The sequence below is a fragment of the Hyperolius riggenbachi genome, chromosome 1 (genome assembly GCF_040937935.1).
Source record: "Hyperolius riggenbachi isolate aHypRig1 chromosome 1, aHypRig1.pri, whole genome shotgun sequence".
NCBI lineage: Eukaryota > Metazoa > Chordata > Amphibia > Anura > Hyperoliidae > Hyperolius > Hyperolius riggenbachi.
This window is the reverse complement of record NC_090646.1, coordinates 121,781,513-121,808,594: the sequence shown is the minus strand read 5'-3', so window position 1 is coordinate 121,808,594 and position 27,082 is coordinate 121,781,513. Positions and strand designations below refer to the sequence as shown.

General features: G+C 44.3%; 2 protein-coding genes across 2 annotated transcripts in view; one reads left to right on the top strand and one right to left on the bottom strand.

The window, feature by feature from the left end:
- UGDH (UDP-glucose 6-dehydrogenase) overlaps positions 1–8,361 on the top strand; it is a 41,715-nt gene extending 33,354 nt beyond the window's left edge. Inside the window, exons 10-12 of the mRNA XM_068278464.1 lie at positions 2,083–2,174; positions 3,255–3,365; positions 6,754–8,361. Of these exons, the coding sequence (XP_068134565.1) occupies positions 2,083–2,174; positions 3,255–3,365; positions 6,754–6,864 (314 nt within the window). The 3' untranslated portion in view covers positions 6,865–8,361. The remainder of the gene's footprint in view (positions 1–2,082; positions 2,175–3,254; positions 3,366–6,753) is intronic.
- Positions 8,362–10,502: 2,141 nt separating this feature from the next.
- LIAS (lipoic acid synthetase) overlaps positions 10,503–27,082 on the bottom strand; it is a 38,661-nt gene continuing 22,081 nt past the window's right edge. The window contains exons 8-11 of the mRNA XM_068278463.1: positions 26,440–26,585; positions 24,255–24,325; positions 15,973–16,084; positions 10,503–14,524 (exon numbers count right to left, since the gene is read on the bottom strand). Coding sequence (XP_068134564.1) covers positions 14,472–14,524; positions 15,973–16,084; positions 24,255–24,325; positions 26,440–26,585 — 382 coding nt within the window. The 3' untranslated portion in view covers positions 10,503–14,471. The remainder of the gene's footprint in view (positions 14,525–15,972; positions 16,085–24,254; positions 24,326–26,439; positions 26,586–27,082) is intronic.

Here is a 27,082-nt window from a genome sequence, read left to right as displayed (position 1 = left end):
GACCCCTGCGCAGCCTGGCCAATCAGTGCCAGGCAGCGCTAAGGGGCGGATCGGGATTCCCTCTGACGTCACGACGTCCATGACGTCGGTGACGTCATCCCGCCCGGTCGCCATGGCGACCGGGGAAGCCCTGCAGGAAATCCCGTTCTCAACGGGATTCCCTGCATACTCTGATCGCCGAAGGCGATCGGAGTGGGTGGGGGGATGCCGCCGCTCAGCGGCTATCATGTAGCGAGCCCTGGGCTCGCTACATGATTTTAAAAAAAAAAAATTTAAAAAAAGTACAGCGCTGCCTCCTTGCCGGATTTTTTAGACCGGCAAGGAGGTTAAGAAAGAGTTACATCTTTCTCCATACTAACACTGCTGAGCCTATGGTAGCAATGTGGTGCTGGCAGAAGCTCCCTCTCTATACAGTTTCCTTCTTCCTTCCACACAGCAGCTATTTTTCACACTATCCCACTGTCCCAGAGCAAATAACAGATATGACAGTAGCCAGCACATCTCGCTCACCAGGGGGGCTTGCAGAGGGGAGGGGAGAGAGTGACAGCAACACTGGTGGATGGGAAGGGACAGAGACAGCCCAGGCTGACATTGTGCAGGGATGAGTCCATCCACACACTACTTCCCTGGCTGCTTCTTCCTATTGCTCAGCTCTGTCCCCTCCTCTCTGCCACTAGGGCTTATTTTCAGGGTAGGGCTTACATTTCCAGCCTGCTTGAAATCTGATCTAGGTTTTACTTTCGGGGGAGGTTTTACTTTCAAGGAAACACGGTAGCAGAGTTTTGGCTTAGTCTTTACAATGCTCAGATCTGTTACCTTATTTGTTTTCAAAATGAGATTTTTAGCTGAGGTATGTATTATGCATACATATGTAATCGCTGCCGGGAGACTTGGGCGCAGGATACAGTCAATATATGGCTTATCCTGCTGCTGCACAAGTCCCGGCGACGTTCATTACTATTCCCCTCCAGGTCCACGTGGATAGTGGGGTATTATATAATTCCGCTTCCAGCTATTGCTGGAGGCCGAATGACAGTGTTTTTAAAATGTAACTTCTGCTCTGTCTGTATTTTATTATTATTTATAAAGCGCCAACATATTCCGTGATGTTGTACAATGTAAGAAAACAAACAAGGGATACACAATGATACAGACAATGATCTACATAAAATATGAACACTGATGCAAAATACAGAACTGCTGATTACAATAACAAATTTAACATGATGACTAAAATGTATAAATGTCTAACAGAGTGCAAGCAATTAAATTAATAACATTCAATGACACAAAAGGGTGAAAGCCCTGCCCTTGCGAGCTTACAATCTAAAGGAATGGGGTGGAAACAAGAGGTGGGGGAAGTATACAGTATATATACAGGCAGTGGGTACATGGCCTATGCTAGAGAATATGCTTGTCGGAAAAGGTGGGTTTTGAGAGAGCATTTAAAGATTTCAAAGGTGGGAGAGTGGCGGATGTGCTGTGGAAGGGCATTCCAGAGGAGGGGTGAGGCACGTGAGAAGTCTTGTACATGTGAATGTGAGGACGTAATTGTAGAAGAAGATAAAATAAGCTCGTGTGCAGATCTGAGATTGCGGTTGGGTTGGTATCTGGAGACTAGTGAGGAGATGTACAGGGGAGAGAGATTGTGGAGAGCTTTGTAGGTTAGGGTTAAGAGTTTGAACTGAATCCTCTGGTTAATTGGTAGCCAGTGAAGAGCTTGACAGAGAGGAGCAGCAGAGGAAGAGCGGTAGGAGAGATGAATGAGTCGAGCAGCAGAGTTCAGTACAGAATTAAGTCTGTTAGTTGGAAGTCCACCAAGCAATATATTGCAATAGTCCAATCGAGATATAATAAGAGCATGTACTAACATATTGGTTGTGTCATGAGAGAGAAAAGGTCGGATACGTGCTATGTTTTTGAGTTGGATATGACAGGAGCTGGTTAGGGAGTTAATGTGAGGCATAAATGAGAGAGAAGAATCAAATATTACCCCTAAGCACCGTGCTTTGGGAACTAAAGTTATAGACATGTTAACATTTATTGTAATTTATATGTACCAATTATATTTTTTCTTTTCAGTGGCAAGTCTGGTCCACATCTCTACAGACCTGTATGAAGCCTGTGAGGGAGCTCATGCCATAGTTATCTGCACGGAGTGGGACATGTTTAAGGTAAGTCAAAGGGAAGATAACATCTGTTATAATGTAACCGTTGTTTATTGCTGTAGAGACCCTATCAAAATATAATAAAAAGCATGATTATTGTTAGGAACCACTGCCGTATACAGCATCTTGGATATACTACTTGGGCAACAAAACTGAAAATAACACATTTTATACTTACATCAAATTGACACTGATCAGTCAAAACATTAAACAGTCAATGTGTTAGTGTGGTGGACCCCTTGTGCCTCAAAGCGCTCTGACCGTTCCAGGTGTGGACTCCACAAAACTTCCAGAGGTGTCCTCTGGTATCTGGCAGACATTAGCAGCATATCCTCTAAGTTCTGTAAATTTTATACACTTGGGCATGATGGTTATTCACTTCACCTGTCAGTGATTTTAATGCTGTGGATGATTCGTGTTTAAGTAGGCCTTTGTACTACATACATTGTACAGTATTTAAATTTACATCCTCAGTTGGTCCCTATAGAACATAGATGTTTGAATGTGTGTACAGAGCCTAAGGCAGATCACTGGCCAGTTTTACCCCTGGTAAAACTGGCCAGTTTAACCCCAGCTATGTAGTCATGAACCAATTTTTGAATACTATGAGCAGAGTGTGTAGGTATGCTCACATACTACATAGAAGGGGTAAAATTAGCCAGTCATCTGCAGATAAAAATTGGATGTGTATGGACCTTTACACAGTACAACAAAGTCACAGATTCAAACGTATCTGCATTAGAGATGGAGTGTGTGGTCCTCGCTAGTACAGTATCGTGTAGTATCCATGTCCAACCAGGAGGATGATTGCACAGACATTGACCTAAATGCTCTAAACAGGTTGTTTGTTTCTTAATTTAAAATAAGTGGGTTTTATGTTTAGTTGTGCAGAATTCAAAATAATAAGACCTAACACCACCTTAATTTTGCATTGCAAGATAAAGTTTATATACCACAATTTACAATTCATATTTCCCATAAATCTTCCATAAACAGAATTTCTTATAGCGTATCTTCATACATTTAACCAATCACAGCAAGACATGGAAAATCCTAAAATCATTCCACGTTGTTCTTGCTTGTTAGGTATTGGACTTCAATCGGATCCATGGTAAGATGCTGAAGCCAGCGTTCATATTTGATGGCAGAAGAGTCCTGGATGACCTGCATGGAGAGCTGCAGAACATCGGCTTCCAGGTACGCAGCACTGTGATTATTAAAGGCTGGGCACAGGGGCACGTTAGGTCCTCTGTACTGCTTTTTTGATTGAAAGGGCAGTGGGCATAAATGGATGAGATGGGGCCAGCAGTAATTTTGCATAGGCTTGTTAACACTTATCTATTTTTAAAAAATTTTTTTGAAGATTTAATTTAGCCTGACGTGTTTGTATTATGGACAATCGTGGCAAATACAGGTTAGCAGACTGCATTGCTATTAGTCAGGTGAATGATGCACATCTGCTCTGACTTGTCAGTGGTACACCATGCTTCTACAATACAGATACAGAACTGCCCCTGCTGGGTCCATTGTAGTGCATCATAATAACAAGCTTAACCACTTCGGTACCAGCAGCCTCTTCTCCCTTAAAGCGGATCCGAGATGAAAAATTAACTATAACAACTTGTCTATATATCTTATCTAAAGTTTAGATAGTGTACACAGCAAATCTAGCGGCTAACAGCTTTAATAGAATATGATTATTTCTTCCTGTGATACAATGACAGCAGCCATGTTGTTTGTAAACATTACACAGAGGCAGGCTTATCTGCATCTTGAGCAAAAAAACCTAATCTCACCCTCCTACTCCCCTCTGCCTCTGAAATCTTTGGCTAGTAATACTTCCCCCTCCTCCTGCCCAGACTGAGCTCCCATGAGCCCTTGCTACTGTCTGAAAGTGCCTTGGCTCTCTGAAAACCTGTGGGCATAGCTTGTTTAGTTTATAGGGAATTAGAGTATTAAAACAAAAAAAAGTATTTGGCTTGAGGAATGCCCTATAAACAATAGGAAAGGAACACAATTATGCAATGAGTAAAAGTTCATCTCGGATCCACTTTAAGGACCAGAGGCTGCTGGCACACTAAAACGCCGCTTCCCGACGAACCGCCACAAAAATTTGCCGGTCACGCCATTCTGTCCCCGCCACAGGCTCCTCTTGTGATCTATTTTACTTTCACAATGTGTGGGAAGAGATAAAAAAATACCTCTCCTGAATTTTTATGGTTGTTCTTTAGAGCGGAAAAGAATTTAAATCCCAGACAAGTTCTAATGTTGTCCATCACTTCCTGGACTCTGCTTATTATTATTAACCGGATCTGGACCGACCTAGGTTGAATCTACGTCCATCAGGTGGCGCTGCGGCCCTGACTGGACATAGGTTCAACGCCCCAATAACCGCACGTCCCCGCCACTTTGACCCCGCCGCAATTCGCTCGCCCTGTCGTCTCTGACGGCAGAGCGCAGTGCGCCAGTCAGGAGCACCTTTCATTGGCTCATGACCCTGTCAATCAATGTAAGCCAATGGGATTGGCTTACAGTGATGACAGGGCCAGGAGCCAATGAAAACTGCTCCTGACCTGCACACAGTGCTCTGCCATCATAGAGACAGCAGGGCGAGCGAATTGCGGCGGGGTCAAAGTGGCGGGGACGTGCGGTTAATGGGGCGTTGAACCTATGTCCAGTCAGGGCCGCAGCGCCACCTGATGGACGTAGATTCAACCTACGTCGGTCCAGATCCTGTACTCTGCTTATTATTATTAACCGGAAGTGATGGACAATATTAGAACTTGTCTGGGATTTAAATTATTTTCCGCTCTACAGAACAACCATAAAAATTCAGGAGAGGTATTTTTATCTCTTCCCACACATTGTGAAAGTAAAATAGGTCATAATGATAACCGATTGTCCCTGAGGGCAGAGATAAAATGCCCCTTCCAAAACTAGCAACCATTCGCAGCCTAAAGGTGTCCACACACGTTACAATTTTTTTGAATTTTGATTCAATTCGACCAATTTTTCAGTTGATGGAAAAGTTTTGCAAGAAATTGTTAGATATAACACACACGTGTTAGAGATTGCCACAATGTCAGGAAAAAGGTTGTAAATGTCAACAAAGTTGGTTGTATAGAAAACCCTCCTGCATGGCAACCTCTCGCTCAATCAACTTTTGATCATTTTACATTTTCATAGAACTACATATTCCAGACATTTATCACCTCTGTCATCTCTGTAGCTCTATTAATATGTCATGTGATCATCATTTGCTGTTTAGCATTACAATTACCACTGAATACCATATTGTTACTTACAGCGTCTCTTCAGGTCTTTGGCAGTGGTTAAATTGAACTGTTGCTCAAAACGTTTTTTTAACCCACTTCAAATGTAAAATTGAATGCTATAAAACCGCTGAGGAGGAGGTGATAGTTGAGTGGTGTTTTGCTCTCATCTGTTTGGTCAGGGCTGGATTTCTGGAAAGGCCAAAGGCCCGGGCCCTAAGCAGCTGCAGGCCAAGTGGCACCCAAACATGAAAGTAGGGTTGTTGCTATATATGAAAGAGGAGGCTAAAAATGGGGAGCAACGCATGAAAAAGGAAACGGATGTCCAAGGGAGCCGTTCATGAAAGAAAGAGGCTGCAGTACATGGATGGTACACATGAAAGAGGGGGCTGCAAATGGAATGGGAGGGATGCTGCTGCACATGGAAGGGGAGTCACACCATACTTAGCCTGGGGGCACAAAAAATATAAATTTAGCCTTATATTTGGTAACAAAGCCAAATAAAAAAAAAAAAATGAAGGTGTACCTCTGAATGGGAGTAACCATTTTACTATAGAGCCACTGTTATTTGTTAAAGTGGCATCTCACTTCAATAATACAAAATAATACAGAAGAGCTGTTTATTAACCTAAAACATCCTGTCGGGGTCATAAAGCTGGATGTATAAAATAAAAACTTTACAGCTCTTTGCTGCTGAATCGGTTTATTAAAGCACCTTGGCAACAGAGTAAAGAGATGTGCTAATGATGCAGTCCTCTGATCTTTATGCTTCACCCTTTGCATCTGTAATGTAGTTCTGCAGAGACACTTCCCTAATTCATCTGTAATTAATTTGGTTAATGGGATAAATTGGGATCTGTATATTAGTTTACTGATTGCTCCAGATACTTTGCTTCAGCCCCGCTGTGTTCTAGTAATGCAGTGTAGCTGCAGTAAGGAAGATGGAATGTGCCTTTATTAGCTGGGTGGAGCAGAGCAGACATGCTGTAATGTGGACAGAGCTGAGTAACAGGAAGATCATAAACTGTCCCCAGTGTGACTCATGCACTGAGGGATACTGAAGCTCAGCCTTCTATCCACTTAGGGCCTTTTTTCTGGCGGCAATACGCTTAAAAAATGTGGAGTGCTGAGGTTTTGTTGATCACTAGTGCACTGTGATTTACATGTTAATGGCAGTGCACTTTTCCATTAGTGTGTTTCGATATGTCACAGCTTCCATTTTCCTATCCAGCTACATTCCTGTTAAATAAATAAAGTACATTGATGGTGCACTTTGCAGTAATGTAACATATTGTATTTTTTTTCCCCTACAGGTGGAAACAATTGGTAAAAAGGTAGCATCCAAGAGAATCCCTTTCACACCCACTGCTGACATGCCGAAGATCAGTCTGACAGACGTTCCACATAAGAAGCCCAGAGTATAAGCTCACTGCAGACAGCCTAGAATGTTGCTGGATTCTAGCGCTGTGACCGCATCATACTGTATTGTGGGCTGCCCAGTACTGGGAGTCCTCGACTTACCAACGGCCCAAAAATGCTAAATTTGATTCTGTAGGAAAAAGTCAAAAAAATTTTTTCAAAATGACCTTATTTTAGTGAAGATATATTGTAAATCAATTCAAGGATAAAATGTTTTTTTACATTTGGTAAAAATGACATTTAGCTAGCAGTACACTATACTACATAGTGAGTTCTGCATACACATTTGATATATTTTAAAGTAAACATGTGACTTTAAAAAGTCAAAAAACTCTCAAAGGGGGACAAAAGGGGATGTGGGGGTAGATGTGGTACAGAGAGACACAGTGGAGGCAGAGAGGGACAGAGGCAACAATACAGGGGGGTGGAAGTGGCAGCACAGAGGGGGACACTGATGGGACAGAGGTGACAGGGAAGGAGGCAGTGTAAAAGAGGGGGGCACTGATAAAGCAGGGCAGAGGTGACAGTAGGGATGAGGGTAGAGGGGCTGTGTGAAAGTGGGGTGGGGCAGAGGGGGACATGAAGGAACAGGACAATGGGGGAGGGGGTGCAACAGTAGCCCAGCGAGGGACACTTAAAGCTCAGGGGAACAGAGGGGGGCATAGAGGAGGTACAGGGGACAGAGATGGCGGTGTTTGTCATATAGACAGATTCAGATTAAAGGGAACCTAAACTGAGAAGGATACAATTTTTTCCTATTAAAATAATACCAGTTGCCCGACTCTCCTGCTGATCCTGTGTCTAATACTTTTAGCCACAGCCCTGAACAAGCATGCAGATCAGATGCTCTGACTGAAGTCAGACTGGATTAGTTGCATGCTTGTTTCAGGTGTGTGATTCAGCCACTACTGCATCCAATGATATCAGGACAACCAGGCAACCGGTATTGTTAAAAAGGAAATATCCATATAACTCTCAGTTTAGGTTCCCTTTAAGAACAGACTTACGGTCTATCTCGTTCGTTAACCAGGGACTACCTGTATTCCATCCAGTCCACATCCACAAAACTCTTACAATTACACAGCATTCATGATTTAGAAGTCCAAGATAATTTATTTGTAAATAATTCACTTTTATCTGCTTGGGGTTACGGCTCGCAGAACCTTCCAGGAATTTTAAAGACCAAACCATGTTTTGCTAATCTTTTTTATGTAACTACAGAATGTATTATTGTCACAGCTCCGCCTAGCAAGTCCTGTGAGAGGAATGGTGCGGTACAGTACCTGCCCTTTTACACGTCACACACTCAGGACTGCATTAAGCCTTTTGTATTTTGATATGTATAGGAAAACTTTAAAACTGATCTATTTTTCCAAATTGTTTTATATTTTTTATAAGACTCTACCATGACCTTTCCGATGCCACCTCTACGAGTGCTGGATGATACTGTAAAAGCTTTTAATAAAAAATAACTTACAATAAACGCCTGATTTTTAGTTGGACTGCGAATTCAAGTTTGTTCATTATTCATTAAAGGAATGCATAAGTGACAAACGTGTATGAAGTTCCACACACAAACATGCTGTGTTGCTTTTCTTCCCCAGCCTGAAAGAGTTAATATTCAGCTATGCAACAGAGTTTCTGTCCAGTCGATAGTGTCCCTCACTGTTAATGACAGGACAGTGTTCTCCCCAGAATTTTTTTTACAGCAGGGTGGCATGAAAAAGTAGCTGCGTGGGGTGAGGAGAGATTTCAGGGCCGGTGCTTCTCTGCACAACTCTACTTACAGCAGAGGAGGAGGTGAGCAGATGACAGCCAGGTGCTGACCAAAATTAGCCAGGTGGAGCACCCATCTAAAAGAGCCTGGGGAGAACACTGCAGGAATAAAATAATTTTCTGGCAGATGACTGGGCTTCTGAGAGCAGGGGACAGATGAAAATATTTTAGCACTGAGACACAGGACAGACTATTCATTGAGCTGAGACAAAACAATACATTTAAGTTTTTAAAACATAATGCACCACACACACCATGCAATTTCCCCATCAGATAGATGGGTCAAGATTATTTTCCAAAAGGTGCAATCTGATTAGATTTTTTTCTTTCGATTTTTGTCTAGAGGTGATGGGAAAAATCGATCAGAAATCAGATCAGACCTGTTTAGAAATAATCAATCTGTGCGCATCTGTGTGGAACGCTCTACGGATAGCTGCACGGTTATATGGATTACTGGCCAGAGGAGTTGTGTGGTGCGTATCTGGTTGGCACAGATGCCCCCGTAACTTATCCATGTACTGTAACTATGGTTCTAAAAAAAAAAAAGTTTTATGGTCCAATTTCGTATGTGTGTCAAAGTTAAAAGAATTTTGTATTGCAAGTTTGCATTAGTTTGTTTTGTTTTTTTACAGTTCTCTTACTAAAGAAAAGTGTAGCTTTGAGTGTGGTGGATCACCTGCTGAGAGGACTTTGTGTTTTTGCCCTTCCCTTTGAAAGGGTTATAACCCGAATATATACTAACTGGGCTATGTGGGTATGGCATCTGTTGGTGCTAATCATGCTGTTCTGATTGCAGGGAACACCGGAGGCATAGAGTTCAGATTTGTGATCGGAGGAAAATGAGTTGAGTTTACCCGGGGCTTCTAATGGTCCCCCGCAGCCACTCACCGGCCCTGCCTCCTGTTCACTTCTGGAATTTGACTTTAAAGTCTGAAAACCACTGCACCTGCATTGCCTTGTCCTCGGTCCCGCTGATGTCACCAGGAGTGTACTGCGCAGGCACAGACTATACTGGGCCTGCACAATACACTCCTGGTGACATCAGCGGGAGCGAGGACACGGCAACGCCGGCGCAGTAGTTTTCAGGCTTTATAGTCTGAAATTCCAGAAGTGAACAGGGGGCGGGGCCAGAGCATCGTGAGTGGCTGCGCGGGCACAGGATGTCTGCGGGGGACCATTCAAAGCCCCGGGTAAGTTCAACTCCATTTTCCCCTGTCCCCCGTCCCCCCCCTACAGTATTCCTTTAAATTGTTGCCACTTACATGGCATGCACTGTTCTGGTTTTGGCTACATTTTACAGTATGGAGAGTGCAGTCTACATTCATTCCATAGGTGTTTGTTCACTGAAGATGGTCAGAGAGATGCAAATAATTCTGAATTAATGCCAATTTCATGGAAATATATGCAGCTTGAGAACAGACCAATCAAATGGTGGTAGTGTAGCATTTAATTTGTCTATTTTAAAGCTGCACACACTTGCATAAAAAAAAAAAAAAATTATCTGCACCTAAAGGCTTGTGCAGAAATTTCGAACACAGTGAATCCAGCGCAGGAGACTTGGGAGCACAGTGAGCAACTTCAGCACCGTCAGAAGATGGAGCTGAAGTTAATTTTAAAACACAATAATTCAAAATGATTTAATTCCCCATTGCAGCCTGGAGGGGGAATAGTATTTAACACGGCCGGGACTTGTGCAGCAGCAGGATCAGCCATATACCGGCTGTATCCTGCGCTCAAGTCTCCCGCACCGATTCCTCTCGTATGCAGATATTTAACACCATGACAAACCATTGACAAGTATTTTCCAAACATCGACCAACATATTTACATACTGAGCATGCAGATGAAACAAACTGCACGACATGGCCACATTCAAAACAATAATGTATTTCAAACGTCATTTGTACACAGTTGGCCAACTGCGCAATATCAGCCCAACATTTGTGTGAGTTAATTTGCTAGATGGATCTGGCAAACCACCTGTTATCAGTTGGTAATCTTGTTGATTGCCACATCAACACCCCAACATCAGACCACAATCAGGCGGTTTGGTTGAGTGTGTGTACGGGCCTTAAAGGAAATCTTAAGTCAAATTAAAATATTAATTTAACTTACCTGGGGCTTCTTGCAGCCCTCTAAAGTCGTCCTGTGCCCACAACATCCATCCGAGTCCCTCCGGCAAGCAGCGGGAACCCCCACAAAGCTGGCCAGCCACGTGCATTCTCACCATGCTCCTGCGCCAGGAGCGTTCTGCACATGTGTAGTACCCGGAAATCGCTACTGCGCATGCAAAGAGCACTCCCGGGCGCAGGAGTGAAATCAGGGTGCAGGCAGCTTTGTGGGGGTCATTGCTTGCCAGACGTTGTGGGCACAGGATGACTTCAGGGGCTGCAAGAAGCCCCAGGTAAGTTAAACTCATTTAATTAACCCTAACCCTTTAATTAACCATCCCTATTGCTCACACCGGTGTGAAATGATACAGCGCAGCAGATAATTGTAGCTGCTGCACTCAGATGTACAGTATTACTGCTCCGCTTTAAAAATGACATTGAAGGATCTGGCAATGCCCTGCATAGAGAACCATTGGGAAAAACAAGTCATGAGTCCACTATTAAAAGGTAATGTAAAATGTTTTATTGTGATTAACACTAATACAGATTTCAGAACCTATAGAGCAATTTTTGTGTGTGTGAGCTGAATGTTTTAGGGCTCATTTCCACGGAATTGATAGGCAGTGAAACGCCTCTCAAACGCTCACAACTGCTTGCTGCTGCCTGTTAACTGTATGTCGCTGCCTGGTAACTGCTTGCTGAGCACATAGTTTAAGGCTGGTTTCACAGTGGGACGTTACAGGCGCACGTTAGAGCAGCCTGTAACGCAGCCCACCGCACAGTAATGAAAAATCAATGGGGCTGTTCACAGTGCGGATGTTGCGTTACATTGTAACGCTGCGTCACAAGACAACGTACTGCATGCAGTACTTTGGACGCGGTTGAGCCGCGTTAGACTGCTTGAACATGCTCAGTAATGTTGGGGAGGAGCGGAGAGCGGCCAGGCACATGGCTAATTAATATGCACTGCACGTTATGACGTGCAGTGTTTACTTCCTGGAGCAGCCGCTCTGTGCGGCGATTGGCCGGCGGGACCACGTGATGCCGCATGCGCACAAGAGTGCGCAACACGGCATCACTGACGCCAGAGTGAGCTGCACAACGCGGCTCACTCTGACGTCCAGATCTAGCACCACCAGGCGTTCCGTTAGGGGGACGTTATGCGACCTTAACGCCCCTCTAACGCAACGTCCTGGTGTGAAATTAGCCTAAAGGTGGCCATACACTCGTTAGATTAGAAGCAGATAGATCATCAGATTTCTGATCTATCTGATGTGTTTAGGAACATTTTTTTACTAGGAACAGATTTCCAATAGATTTCAGTTTGAAATCTATTGAAAATCGATCTGATAGCTTTTTTTGCCATCAGATTTCCATTAGGGCTAATGCAAAATAAGGAATCTCAACAGATCGACCTAGATTTTCCAGCCTGCCAGATCGATCGAAATCAACCGCAAATCGATCGATCGATTAATCAATCGACCAAAAATCGGCTGAGTGTATGGTCCCCTTAACTGCCCGTAGAAAAGAGGCCTTAAGGTGGCCATACACTTATAGATTTGCAGCAGATTCAAACATCAGATTTCTGTCAAATCTGATGTGTGCCACACACTTGGAACAGATTTCCAATAGATTTCATTCTGAAATCTATTGAAAATTGATCTAAATGCATTATTGCACCATTAGATCCAATGCAACTCTATGTGCCATCGATCTGCTGCCAGCAACAGATCGACCTAGATTTTCCATCCTGTCAGATCAAATCGATCGATTTGCTGATTTGAAAGAATCGATTTCTGATCGATCGATTCTATAGAATCGATTTATGGCTGAAATCGACCAGTGTATGGGCCCCTTAAGTTTTATGAATAGAAAAGAAGTACAACTGGGGCCAGCATCTTAGGACATAGCAAAGCATGCAGTGTGCAGCCAGATGCACAGAAAGTAGGAATGGGCTGCAGATTAGCTCCCATTCTCTAGGAAGCGACCTTTATTCGCTGCAGCAAAAGATAACTTATCCTCAGCAGACCAGCAGGTGGAGTGCTAACCCAAGAATCACATTTTATTTTGTGATATTTCATATTTCCCTGGTTAAAATATAATACAGCTTAAAAATCTAATAAAATAAGTATTAAAAAAACAAAACAGTACAATCTATTTTAGCAGACTAAAGCTGTATGGATGGAGAAATAAGATTAGTTCTAAATGTGTTAATCATAAAGGACACCTGTAGTGAGAGGGATATGAAGGCTGCCATATTCAATTCCTTTTAAGCAATACCAGTTGCTTGGCTGTCCTGCTGATCCTCTAATACTTTTAGCCATAGACCCTGAACAAGCATGCAGCAGATCAGGTGTTACTGACATTATTGTCAGATCTGACAAGATTAGCTGCATGCTGATTTTGGGTGTTATCCAGACACTACTGCAGCCAAAAAGATCAGCAGGGCTGCCAGGCAACTGGTATAGTTTAAAAGTGTATAAATATGGTAGTCTCCACATACCTCTCACTACAGTCCTTTAACATGTAGTCAGTGGAGCGTGAATTACTGAAATGAACACCGATTACTTTTCAATGTACGTCTCTTTTTTTAACATTCAATCACTTAAAATGACATTTTCCCAGCAAGCTCAGGGTGAACCAGAAATCCTAGAAGTGTTAGGGCTTGTTTCCACTGTTGCGACGCGATTTCGGCCGCATTCCGACGCTTGTAAAAACGCATGCGGATGCGTTTCCACATGCGTTTTTACCCGCGATTTCGCGTGCGATTTAACCATGATTAACCATGACACTGCCAGGGCAAAATAAAATTGGAAAAGGTGCGAAATCGCACGCGAAATCGCGGGTAAAACCGCATGTAAAAACCGCATGCGTTTTTACTATTAAATACATTAGCGGCGATTCGCACGGATTCCCGACGCAGGCGAAATCGTTGGCTCTTTTGTGCGTTTTTTTACCGCTGAAAAAAACGCACATCACCAACGCTACAGTGGAAACAGGCCCACCCACTTGCATACCATGTGCGAATCTGCATGCGTTGGACGCATGCAGATTCGCGATAGTGGAAACGAGCCCTTAAAGAAACATTTACATTTCCTGCACCTGATTGGATACTTCACTTGACTGCAGTTCCACACACTCCTCCTTTAGTACATCTCTCTCCTAATGCCCTGCAGTAGTAGTATGTGCACCAGAACTGCACAGAGTACAAGTCAGAATTACCACATTGAAAATTAAAGTGCCTATAATGTATATATTTTGCTTGAGGTCAACAAGTCATCCTTCCAAGGTTAGGTCACCTCTGAATCTCTCATTGTGCACAATCTCACCAGCTTCTATGGTGTTTACAGTCCAGATATTTATAGCACCAGACTACAGGCAGAATACATAGATGCTGCACATAACGGGCAGATTATTTGACATGCTGCTTTTCCTGGCTTATTGCTCCCCCAGTGATCAGAATGATTGCTGTGCCAGTTTATAATTGGCCTCTGCTCTGGTCTAACAAATGCTCTTATTCAAGTGAAAAATGTTGTCTGTGTGACGTTATATTCATCAGAAGAATGGCGCACTGGTGCAACTAGTATTAGAGCCATGAGGACTTCACCTAATAGGATGCCTGTGTGTCTGCACTGTGGGGCAGCCAGATTCACTCCAATATCAATTTAATGTATGGTACTTTGTTGTTTCCACAGTCCACATACACATGGACATCAGTCTGTTCTTTAAGCAACTTTTGTCTTCCTTTTCTCCACCAAATTCTTCAAGAAGAATTCTCCTAATAAAACAGATGTTTGTAAGTACATCTCATTCAGTGAAATCCCTGACACTTTTACATCAATATTATGTAGGTAGAAAATTACATCAATATTGAAATTTACAGCTGAATTGTGCAGAATGCACCCAGATGGATTGCCAATTTCTAAACCACTGATATTTTGATTACTGACTATATAAAGTGTGCTCAGAGGGCTCAACACAGAACCCAGGACTGGTGGCTGGTCCTGGCCATCTCCTTCCTGAGAATCTAGTGTGTGTGTACAGCCTTCTTGTTGCATCACTGAAAGATTAAGAGTTCGGGGACACTGAGGTAGCATTTGCCATGTGATGGATAGCTGTGTCCCCTGAGTGCAGCTTCAGTGCGCTATGGGGAAGGACTAGAATGCTGGGGGAGATGAACTAAAGAGACAGAAACCTAAGGAAGGTTTTTCTTTTTTGTGAACAAAGATCAAAAATCCTGCGCTTCCTTAACTTTGACAATGGCCCTTTAAAGAGACACTGAAGTGAAAAAAATATATGATATAATGAATTGGTTGTGTAGTACAGATAATGACTAGAAGATTAGTAGCAAAGAGAATATTTTCATATTTTTATTTTCAGTTATACGATGTTTTTTATAACATTGCATAACTCTCTAATATTTGCAGTTTACACACTACTCAACACTCTAAATGGTTTTACAGAGCAGGCCAGTGAACTTTTGTACTGTTCTCTGCAGTAAAAAAAAAAATACAGTTCCAGACTTCAGAAGACAGAGCTCTCTGCGGCTTTCAAGTCGTGGAGCTCAATGCCTCTTTTGCATAGATAACAACTGGCGTTTCTTAACTCTTCCTGTACTGGAAACAATATTAGACTTTTGTCTGTGCTGCTAATGTTTTATTACTTAGCTGTATTACACATACAAATCATCTTTTTTTTTCGCTTCAGTGTCTTTACGTGGTTAAATACTGATGGTGCTGTTCCTAATATTGGGTGGTGCCAGTGTCCTAAGCAGAAAAACAAGAAAAAGAGGAGCACTCCAATGGTGCATTAACCTTCTAATTGGATAAATCGCTGTTAATTTGCACTTACAGTGTAGTATATTTTCATGTCAGGCCTGCCAACGGGTTCGCTCTTAGCCCCTTGCGCTTGGCCAGAGCTGCAGGAGCGAAGGTAGCATAGAGGGACAATTGGTAAGCGGAGCCTGGCTACTTGGAAGCCATCTGACTACACTGTAACTATAAGTGCAACTTCACAGTGATGTATCTAATTAATCAATGCACAATTGGAACACTCCTCTTTTTCTAGTTCTTTTTTGTGGAAGTATTTAAAAAAATACTCATGGTGACATTTACAATTGATGTGCCAGCAAAAACACATCTTTTGTTTACAGTCTAATTCATGTTATTGGTCCTTTAAGCCCCATGTTTGTAGCTGATGGAAGAGTTTGTAAGGAATTAGGCATACCTGCTTTATAAGATGATCGAACCAGAGGTCCACTGGCTGTGTAAAGGAATCCTAATTTGTTTCCTACTTCCTCCCAGTACTTGAATTTTTCAGGTGTAATATATTCTTCAACCTGCAAAAAAGATTCCACCATTATTGTTACTGCGATTCCCCCCCTCCCCCCAAAAAAAGCTAATGGAGAGAGGCTTAAACTGCCCAGAATGTCAGTAGCTCCAATCTAATCAATAATGATCATTCAACTTAATTTTCCTGATTGAGATTGTAGGCATTGATGAGTGTAGGCCAGGGCTGTCTCAAAGTTGGTCGATAATGAACACTGGAAGCAAGTCACGGCCAACCTCGATGTCTAGTGCTCCCTCCCCTTACAATTCCCTGGTGTCTTGTGACCCCGTCCCCTATACACATCCCTGGTGTCTAATGCTTTCCCCCTCTCTCTCCCTCATGGCTTCCTTGGTGATCTAGGGCTTCTCCCCCAATATAGCTTTCCTGGTGGTCTATAGTGGGCCAAACATAATGCAACCACTTTCGGGTCAAATTTGATGGCGAGAGTTTGACATGAATAAATCCAGAAAGGCAGAAACGCTCAGACCCCCTGCCAGTTCAACCAAAGGGTGCAGGATCTGGGAAGCCAGGCCAATCCATATGTACAGAAGGATCCGCAACCAAGCAGAGGTGGAAACGCTGGTTTTTTTATTCAAAAATTCCACATGACAGATGCAATAAAATCACAAGGTTCAACTGACGTGTGTCGGGCTTACAATCTGCCCTTAGTCATAGTTAAAAGTGAACCTGCAAGAGGAGGGCTTTATGTAGGTGAGGGGAGAAAAAACACCACCCTATACCTCAACAAGCCCTCGCCTTAAAGGGAACATTACAAATGTGTGCATAATAAAAAATATATCACTTAGAAAGACAGATACATTGCATATACAAAGTGTGATATATAAATATAATCTACTATAGTTAATAGCAAACATTAGAAAAAATAAAAACTAAAAAGTAATGTAAAAAAGTTGCCATAGAAAAAGGACACTGGAACTAAAGAATCATATATGATGGCCCAATCTGCATAGGAGGGAAAAGAAAAGAAAAATGGAGAGGAAGGCAGAGCGGTCCCATGTATGAGAAAAAAGGGAGAGGGGGGTGGAAAAGGGGGGGACAAATTTGAGAAGCAAATACAACAGTTTGACATGAATGGTGTAGGCAATTATCAGTGAGACCACAGGTTACACCATGATAACCGGTTATACGCTATTATTTATTCAGTGATGGTGCCTGAATGTTGATTACGCAATAGGTTTAAATATGATCTTAAAAATTATATAAATGGGTTAGCCGCAAAACTAAAACCGCTGACAGATAAAGTAACGGATTATCTTGCTACAATGGCACCGAACCAAGAATTGTGATATATCAGGTAGCAAGTGGGTAATCCCTGCTTGATGGTGATGTGTTGGACTAATGGGCAAGTGTTAAGCTGGCCATACACTGGCCCGATTTGCCGCCGTTTCGACAGCAGATTCGATCACTGGGATCGAATCTGCTGCCAATCGTTCGCGCTACACGGCGAATTTTGATCAATTTCGTCCGATCTCGTCGATCGCTCCGTGCGGAAAATTACCGTCGATCGCCCGCGGGTAGGGAGCTCGTCGCTAGCGGCGTTCGAGTGCCCGACGCAATAGAGCGGCAATACATTACCTGCTCCGCCGGCGCGACTGCCCCCGGTCACCGCTGCTCCGTCTCCGCTCTGGTCTCCGGCATGCTTCAGTTCCTCCTGCCCGGCAGGAAGTTTAAACAGTAGAGGGCGCTCTACTGTTTAAACTTCCTGCTGGGCAGGAAGAAGTAAAGCATGCCGGACCTGGAGACCAGAGCAGAGACGGAGCAGCGGTGACCGGGGGCAGTCACGCCGGCGGAGCAGGTAATGTATGCGGCGGGGGAGCAGCGGCAGCAGCACCACCACCACCACAACAGATTGTGAATCGATTTCAGCCTGAAACCGTTCACAATCTGTTTGCAGTAAAGGTAGCCATATGATCCCTCTCTGATCAGATTCGATCAGAGAGGGATCTATCTGTTTGTCGAATCTGATGGCAAATCGACCAGTGTATGGCTACCTTAAGGATCTGACTGATGCCAAGGACCAGATCACTAGTCAGCTGGGTCAGGAATCACTTGGGGGGGGGGGGGGTTCAGTGAGTGCAGTACCTAAAAAAAAAAAAAAAAAAGTGGTGAAACATAAAGTCAACCAGTGAACCATTGAGAGGGTCATGAATGACCAAACTCCCTGACAAATATCAGGAGCAAAGGCTTGCCGGTGTGATTGATACCATAGTAAAACTACTGTACCATAAACTTTTGAAAACGTAAGGCTGGGCTTGACAGAATGGTGTCAGAGCACACAGTGCATAGACCTGAATAGCTGCAGACCTGTCAGAGTGCCTTGCCAGTTCCTGTCCACTGCTAAAAGTGCAAGCAATGAGCATGAGAGTTAGTAGACGACCACAGAGTACTAGAAGCCTGGTATGATGTATCAGGTGTTTTTAATTTAACCACTTGCCGACCGCCCACTCATAACGTGCGTCGGCAAAGTGGTAGCTACAGGACCAGCGACGCACATCTGCGTCGCGGGCTGCAGGCTAATTAATCAGGAAATAGCCGCTCGCGCGAGCGGCTCCTTCCTGTCAATTCAGGGGGCTCCGTGAATAGCCTGCGGGCTGCCGATTGCAGCTCGCAGGCTAAATGTAAACACAAGCAGAAAAAATCCGCTTTGTTTACATTTTTACAACGCTGCTAACAGTAGCAGCGTTGTACTACATCAGCGATCGCCGGCCGGGGATCGCTGTCACATGACAGGCAGGAGCCTGTTAGAGGCTGCACAGGACAGATCCGTTCCTGTGCAGCCTCCGATCTCCGGGGCAGGGAGGGAGAAGAAAGAGAGGGGGAATCCTGCCGTGGAGAGGGCTTTAAGGTGCCCCCCGCCACCCACACACATGCAGGACCGATCAGACCCCCCCCAGCACATCATCCCCCTAGTAGGGGAAAAAGGGGGGCGATCTGGTCGCTCTGCCTGTTATTTGATCTGTGCTGGGGGCTGTAGAGCCCACCCAGCACAGATCTTAGAAATCAGCGCTGGTCTTTAAGGGGGGTAAAGGCTGAGCCCTGAAGTGGTAAAAGTTCTCTGTGTGCTAGGAAAACAAGTCTGATCAATGGAGGCTCCACAACTTACAAGACTTAAGTTAGGCATAAAAGGGTTGATAACAGCCCAACGTGCCAAACTGATTGTTCCTTCTCTGCCAGGAATTCAGTCTCAGCACACTATTAAGATTCTATCAAACCTCACTCAATGAACTAGATGCAGTGCAGCGCTATGTGGCCATAGATCTCCCATTGCTACTGCTCTTCCTCATCACATGGACACTTTGCAACATGTTTGATCAGAAATGTCCAAAATAAATTAATTTGTGTGCTGAGATTTCATCAGAGTTATTAAATGGGCCAGAAAAATCTAAACATATTTGCCTAGCTTAAAGAAAACTTTTAAAACAAAAAAAAAAAACCCTCTGGAGGATACTTACCTCGGGAGGGGAAAGCCTCCGGATAGCAACGAGGATTCCCCCGTTAGATACAAAAGTGACATGAATGATTGATTGATAAGAGATTACTGTTCAAGGTATATATGTTAGCTTCTTTTAGTATTGGATGTTCTATGATAGTTCATTACAACACTGGCAGTTATAGTTCAAAATAACACATTTGTTCATTCTCATCAAAAACTATCTATGAGATATTTCTAACCATAACACTCTCATGGAAGATTGACCATGAGAGTGGTGCTATCTAACTATAACATTTTCATGGAAGACTGACCATGAGAATTTTGCTATCTACAACACTAGTCAAAATATGAGATATTGTGCAAGTTCTCACATAAGCAAAAATAGTCAGACGTGTTCTGTGACGCTTCTAAACCACGTTGTGATCACGCAGTCATGCGTCTTGTCTGCACAAGCGCATGGATGAAACATGTTCTACGCCTGCGCAGACATTGAATTCGGTCTATATAAAGGAGGGAAAAATACTTTCGAGTTGGGACTCTTGAAGAACAAGCAGACATGCCGTCCGTTTGTGTTGCCAGCCAGGTATTTTCCCCTCCAAGGTCGCTGAGGTCCCCCGATCTTCTCTGGCTGATGTTACAATACTTGGTAAGAATATTGGTACTCACTAATTACTCAAAAACAATTTAACTATGATTCTGCAAGTCTAGATAATTATTATAACAGGATTGTAGCTCAATAAATATTACTATTGAACCTTTCCTCATGTTTTGCTGCAATTAATTTTACCCACTACGATGGTGAGCGAAGTTAGAGGGTTTAAAAACTCTTCCTGTGAGGCAAAACACCCCGTCCGGGCAATCCAGCGCTGCAACCCCTCCAACAGCGGCGAGGTAAATATTTAACTACCGCGATCCAGCACAGGCGCAGTAACAGCTCTTCGTTCGGGTAAGGCGGAAATAGCCGAGCCCGATCGTATCCGCCCTACTGCACAGGCAGAGGCAGAGGCCTTTGCACCTGCGCAGGAGAATGGATCGAACAGGCTTGTCTATTTCTGCCTTACCCCGAATCAAGAGCAGCTACTGCGTCTGCGCTGGATCGTGGCAGGTAAATATTGCTGCGCCTACGCAGTAATTGTCAGGCTTTGTCGGGTCAGGTTTTCGAGGAGCCAGCGCTGGAATCCCCCCAGGCTACAGAGGATGGGGAAGCCTCATTGGGACCCTGAGGCTTCCCCCTCCCGAGGTAACAGGTTTTTGTTGCAGGTTCTCTTTAAGGATATAACAACAACAATAACAATAATATTTATATAGCGCTTTTCTCCCTGGGGACTCAAAGCGCTGTGACCCTGCATTATGCAGTCTCAAAGGCTAGGGAAAAGAGGTGAGTTTTTAGCCTTTTTTTAAAGCTGTCCAGAGAAGGAGCCTCCGTACTGATTGTGGAAGTGAGTTCCATAGAGTAGGGGCTGCATAGGAAAAGGCCCGAGCACCAAATGTTAAGTGTATCCTGGGAATAACCAGCTTCATCTTGTTGGCAGAGCGGAGGGTGCGTGGAGGGGCATAAAGTTCCAATAGATCCGCTATGTATTTGGGTCCCATGTGGTGTAGAGCCTTGAATGTCAGCAGGCAGATCTTAAAATTGATTCTCCATTTTACTGGCAACCAGTGAAGAGTTTGCAGTACTGGGGTGATGTGTGAGCTGCGGGGGGCATTGGCTAGGAGTCTGGCTGCAGCATTCTGTACTAGCTGTAAGGGGCGCAGAACCTTATCTGTAGATCCGATTAACAGGGCGTTGCAGTAGTCTAGGCGGGAGGATACAAATGCGTGAACCAGGGCAGGTAGGTCTTCAGCTGGGATAAGGTGTTTGATTTTCGCTATATTTCTTAGATGGAAGAAGGAAGACTTGACGACAGCTGATACCTGCTGTCTGAGTTTTAGATTTCCATCCAGGATCACCCCAAGGTTTCGCACAGAGTCTTTATACTGTACAGTATCTCCCCCAATTGCTAGTTTGAGGTGGTGAGCGTTTTGAACTTTATCCATCATGTGTGGACCACCTACCACCAACACCTCTGTTTTGTCAGAGTTCAGCCTCAGCCAGCTGGTGTTCATCCAATTTTGTAAATCCACTAGACACACATTTATGGATGCTGATGGGTCTTGGGTGCCAGGCTTGAAGGACAGATACAGTTGTGTGTCATCTGCATAACAATGGTATCCTAAACCATAGTTCTGGATTATTTTGCCCAGTGGGAGCATGTAGACTGCAAAGAGTAATGGTGATAGTACAGAACCCTGTGGAACTCCATAGGCAAGTGGCACTGGATTAGAGTAGTGTGTGCCCAGACAAACTTGCTGTGTCCTGCCAGATAGGAAGGTCTGAAACCAGCTAAGAACAGTACCCCTTAGGCCACAGTAATTCTTCAGTCGCTGGATTAGTATTTCATGATCCACAGTATCAAATGCTGCTGACAAGTCAAGAAGAATCAGAATTGAGCAATCACCCTTGTCCCTTGCAGTAAGTAGATCATTCATTACTCGGACTAATGCTGTTTCAGTGCTGTGCCTTTTCCTGAATCCTGACTGAAAAGTATCAAAGATGTTGTTATCTGTAAGCCTGGCTTCTAGCTGGTTGGCGACTGCTTTCTCGATAACTTTTGATAGGAATGGTAAGTTCGCCACAGGTCTGTAGTTGGTTACAGAATCAGGATCTAGTGATGGTTTCTTCAGGAGGGGTTTTATGATTGCTTTCTTTAGTTCTTCTGGGAAAAGTCCACTTTGCAAGGAGCACTGAGTGATTTTGTGAAGTGCTGGCCTGAACAGCGCTGGGCACTGCATTAAGGATCCAGTTGGCCCAGGATCCAGGTCGCAGGTAGTGGGGCGGAGACTTTGAATGAGAATTCCAAAATCTTCTACACTCAGAGTGTCAAAGACTTGCCATGGTGGTACGGTAGTAGGTATATGCAACGTCCAGTGGTCAATTGATGTTGTTGGTGTAATGCTGGCACGGATGGTCGACACCTTGTTTGTGAAGAAGGCAGAGAATTCCTCACACCTTTCCCTGGAGTATGTGGTTGGGGCTTTTAGGCAGGAAGGATTGCAGAGTGATTCCACTGTGTGGAAGAGTTGAGCAGCTCTGTTGTTGGCTGTAGATATTTTGTGCGAGATAAAGTCTGATTTTTTCTTGGTTATTGCTTGTTGGTATTGTCTGAGGTGTTGAATTAGGCTAGATTTGTGCTCCTCAGACCCTGATTTACGCCACTGTCTTTCTAGTCTGCGCCCTTTCTTTTTTAGATCCATGATGGTTTTGTCAAACCAATTAGCTTTCTGCTTTTTGGTTGCTGATTTGGTGCGCCATGGGGCAATACTGTCAAGTGTTTCATATATCGTGTTGTTGTACTGGGCTACTAGAGAGTTTGGGTCCATTTGACTGTGGAGCAGATTTGTAAAATCCAGGTTGGCAGTTATCCTCTCCGGTGTTAATTTACTCAAGGGACGGGTTTTGATTGTTTCTTTAGGGAGCTGCTTGATAGGATGATGTTCAATAGTAAACTGTATTATGTGATGGTCTGACCACACCACTGGGGTTACTGTTATGTTACTAATGTCCATTCCGAGGTGGAACAGTAAGTCTAGCGTATGCCCTCCTCTGTGGGTAGCTGATTTTACAACTTGTGTGAAGCATAGTCCACCCATGAGATTTATTAGTTCATTTGCATCTTTTGATTGAGTGTTATCAGCCCGGACGTTGAAGTCACCAAGGATGATCCATCTCGGATAAGACAGAGCCAGCATGGCCAGAAGTTCTGGGAATTCCTGTAGGAAAGGGTCAGCATCTCCGGGGGGACGATAAACCACTAAAATTTTGAAGCCTTTACCAGCTGAGATCTGGGCACCTATACATTCAAAGGACTTTGTTAAGCCAACATTCAGGGCTCTGAGCTGCAGAGTTGTTTTGCCACAAATTGCTACACCCCCTCCTCTGCGGTCTCGTCTTCCCTCACTTAGGACTGAGTAATTGTATGGGATGGTTGCTTCCAGTGTGGGGCCCGCATTGGCATCAATCCAGGTTTCAGTGATGCATGAAAAATCGCATGTCTGAATAAGGTCCGCAATAATGGCTGTCTTATTGTTTATAGAGCGGGCATTGCAGAGCAATGCAGTGACTGCATGGGGCTTAGCAATGGTGACTGGGTTCACTGCCGGGGTGTTACTGCATCTCTGACTAGGGACATGGTAACTTCTGCTACTTTCAGCCTCTGATTTCCAGTAAACATCACTAGAGATCGCTGGAAAGTTCTTTTCTTTGAATGGACCTGGGTCCCTGAAGTTGGACTGAGACTGAGTGTGGCACTTTTTATGGGCCTGGCCGCCTTTTTTACCTCTGTGCGTTTTATTTAAAATCCCTAGAGATTCCAGCTGCTAATGTCTTGGTGCCAGATACCACAGGACACCTTCAGAGCTCTTGTGAAGTTCATGCTTCAATGGGTCAGAGTTGTTTTGACAACATTAAGGTCACACAATATTAGACAGTGGGTTATAATGTTATGGCTGATCAGTGTATATTTTAGTATTTACACTTCCAGTCCAGGAATGTACATACACATAATGTAGTCAACAGACTCTATATACTCCCTGCATCATTCCCAATAAGTTTCATTTGGGAAAAGGGTATTTCCTCAGGTCAGTGGGTTTACCTTACATGCCTCCTAATCCACAAGAAGTGTATTACCTTTAGATGACGTTTTGTTGGCTGCATGTACTGGCCAAGGGTCACACAGTCCACGTCTGCTTCTCGCAAAGCTGCACACAACACACAAAAACAGGAGGGGGGGGGGGGGGGGGATAATCGTCACTATGCTTCAAAGAGTTTGCAGAAGTCACAGATGCTATCTTCAAACTTTCCCTGTGGATAAACGACGGGTAACTAGAAAGGGGAGGGAGGGCATGGCAGCTCCTAGAGCTATTAGAAACCAGGAAGAAGAAAAACATAAAGAGTGGTGCTTGGTTCCCTTTAAAGGGTACCTGAACCATGTAAAATTATTTAAAATAAATATGATGTACCTGCTTGTCTATCTGGAAGCTGAAAGCCTTATGGTGGCCACTAATGATCTATGTAGTAGAGGGGTAAACTGAGTGAATATATTGAATAGATACTTTAGGCAGTCCCTTATATTACCTAGAAATGGAAAGATTGGACAAAAAAATTGGATCATTAGTGAGCACCTTAAAGTGAACCTGAACAGAGTAAAATGATCGCCATTTTTAAAATGGAGGACGGAGAATTCCATCGATCAGAGTGGACAACCGGGATGCGGATAGAGAGAGAGCGCGGGAGGTAAGTACGAGATCTGTATTTTTATTAGGACTTATTTTTCAGTTCAGGTTTGCTTCAAGGGCTCTTTTCCACTATATCAGTTGATGTCAGTTATAACTGCAGAGACAGCTGATGTACACGGTAAGGTCCGTGTTCACCCATGGCTTAACCTCCTTGGCGGTAACCCCGTGTGTGACACGGGGTAAGCCGCCGGAGGGTGCCGCTCAGGCCCTGCTGGGCCGATTTACAGAATTAGAATTAGCACTTTGCTAGCTGCGTGTTTGGTCTGATCGCCGCCGCCGATGCGCCGCTAATACAGGGCCCCCCCCGCATACCCCTTGCGCAGCCTGGCCAATCGCCGCCAGGCTGCGCTATGGGGTGGATCGGGACTCTCTGTGACTCGATGACGTCACTCCATTCGTCGCCATGGCGACGGGGGAAGCCCTCAAGGAAACCCCGTTCAGAACGGGATTTCCTTATGGGCAAGCGGCGCCGGCGGCGATCAGAGGGGACGGGCGGACGCCGCGGGGATGGGGGGGGGGGGGAAGCATGTAGCTAGCGCTAGACTAGCTACATGCTAAAAAAAAAAAAGTGAAAAAAAAGCCTCCCGCGGCTGCGGAGCCGCACATATCATACCGCCAGGGGGGTTAAAGGACTTACAAGGCGAATTAAAAAAAAAAAAAAAAAAGTTCAGTACCTGCATCAAATTTGAATGCACAGTGGGTCCGCTGTTAAATTCCCCTCCCCCCCTAATTTTAATACAAGGCGGGGTTTTGGAAGGGTGGGTGTTTTAGAAGGGAATATAGGAGCTTGCACTGCAGACTAAATGCATAGGGCGGAGCTACGTCACGTGACCGGCCGAGCAAGGAAGTTCCAGGACGCGAGGGTCTGAGGCGGCGTGTGTGTGAGAGGCTACCTGGGACAGCAGCCTATATATGTATTTAAACGCTGTATGGGGGGGGGTGTTGGGAAGGGGGTGGGGGAGTGTGTCCCTGCACGAGGTGGTATTCACATTTACCTGTGAATGGTGATGGGCAATATGTGATTATTGGATTACGCTATGTGCCCTTTTTTCTCCATTTTTATATGATGTGTTGGCTAAACCATTAAGGAATCGGTTGAAGTTCTGGGACATCCAGCTGGAGGATCTGAACGTAACTGTTGGATGGTGACTCTATAGAACTGAACTTATATTGGTCTGAGCCATGAGCGCTTCTGAACTCTTTATTTATTTGATATTGGGGCATATGTTCCAACCAGACACCCCGGCACCTGACTGATGGCTGGCAAAGGAAAGCATCAGCTGCAAACACATACTATGAAGAACTTTTATTGACAAACACAAAAGCTTTCTACCTTCTGAAAAAATTGGATACAATAAATTGTGAAATTGAACTTTGGAATCAAAATACTGCGTTGTGGTTTCATCACTTACATAGATCCTCTTATACAGAAATCTGGCCATTGATGTGGCAGCCTCACTAACTCCAGGTGGAAATACCCATCCACAGTGATATAAAGCTACAGGCATCCAATGTGCTAGCCAATCACAGGGATTCTACTGCTCGAGTTAAATCTATGTTTATCTCATGTCACCCACCTGTCATGGTCTCATACACTTGTTCATCTGTCTCTCCTAAGCCCAGCATGATGGACGTTTTCGTTAGAATGTCTTGACGGGCATACTTGGCGTGCTTCAGGACACTCATGGACTGATCAAAATTAGCTCGCGGATCCCGTACATGCCTGGAGAAAAGTGAATGTTTTCCACAAGTTAGTCTTAACAGACACAGAGTTCAATACACAATATTATTTAACTTCCAGTTACTTGGAAGCAGCCAGGGGTTGCCTCTGGGTAAACCTGCACTCCTAGCTGCTGTTTCTACACAAGTCTTATTTTAAACAACTCTTAAAGAGACTCAGAGACAAACTTAAGTCCTGCTCTGATACTTACCCAGGGCTTCCTCCTGCCCCATAAACACGTCCAAGTCCCACGTCGTCCTCCCGCGGTCTGCCGTTCAGCCACGGCGAGCTCCGTTACGAGGCTCAGTGACGTCACTCCGGCAGAATGTGGGAGGATGACATGGGACTTAGACATGTTTATGGGGCGGGAGGAAGCCCCGGGTAAGTATCAGAGCGGGACTTAAGTTCATCTCTGAGCCTCTTTAAGGTCCGTACACACACTAGATAAAAGGCTGTGCACACAAACGAACAATGTTGCGCCAACGATATTACCCTGGGAA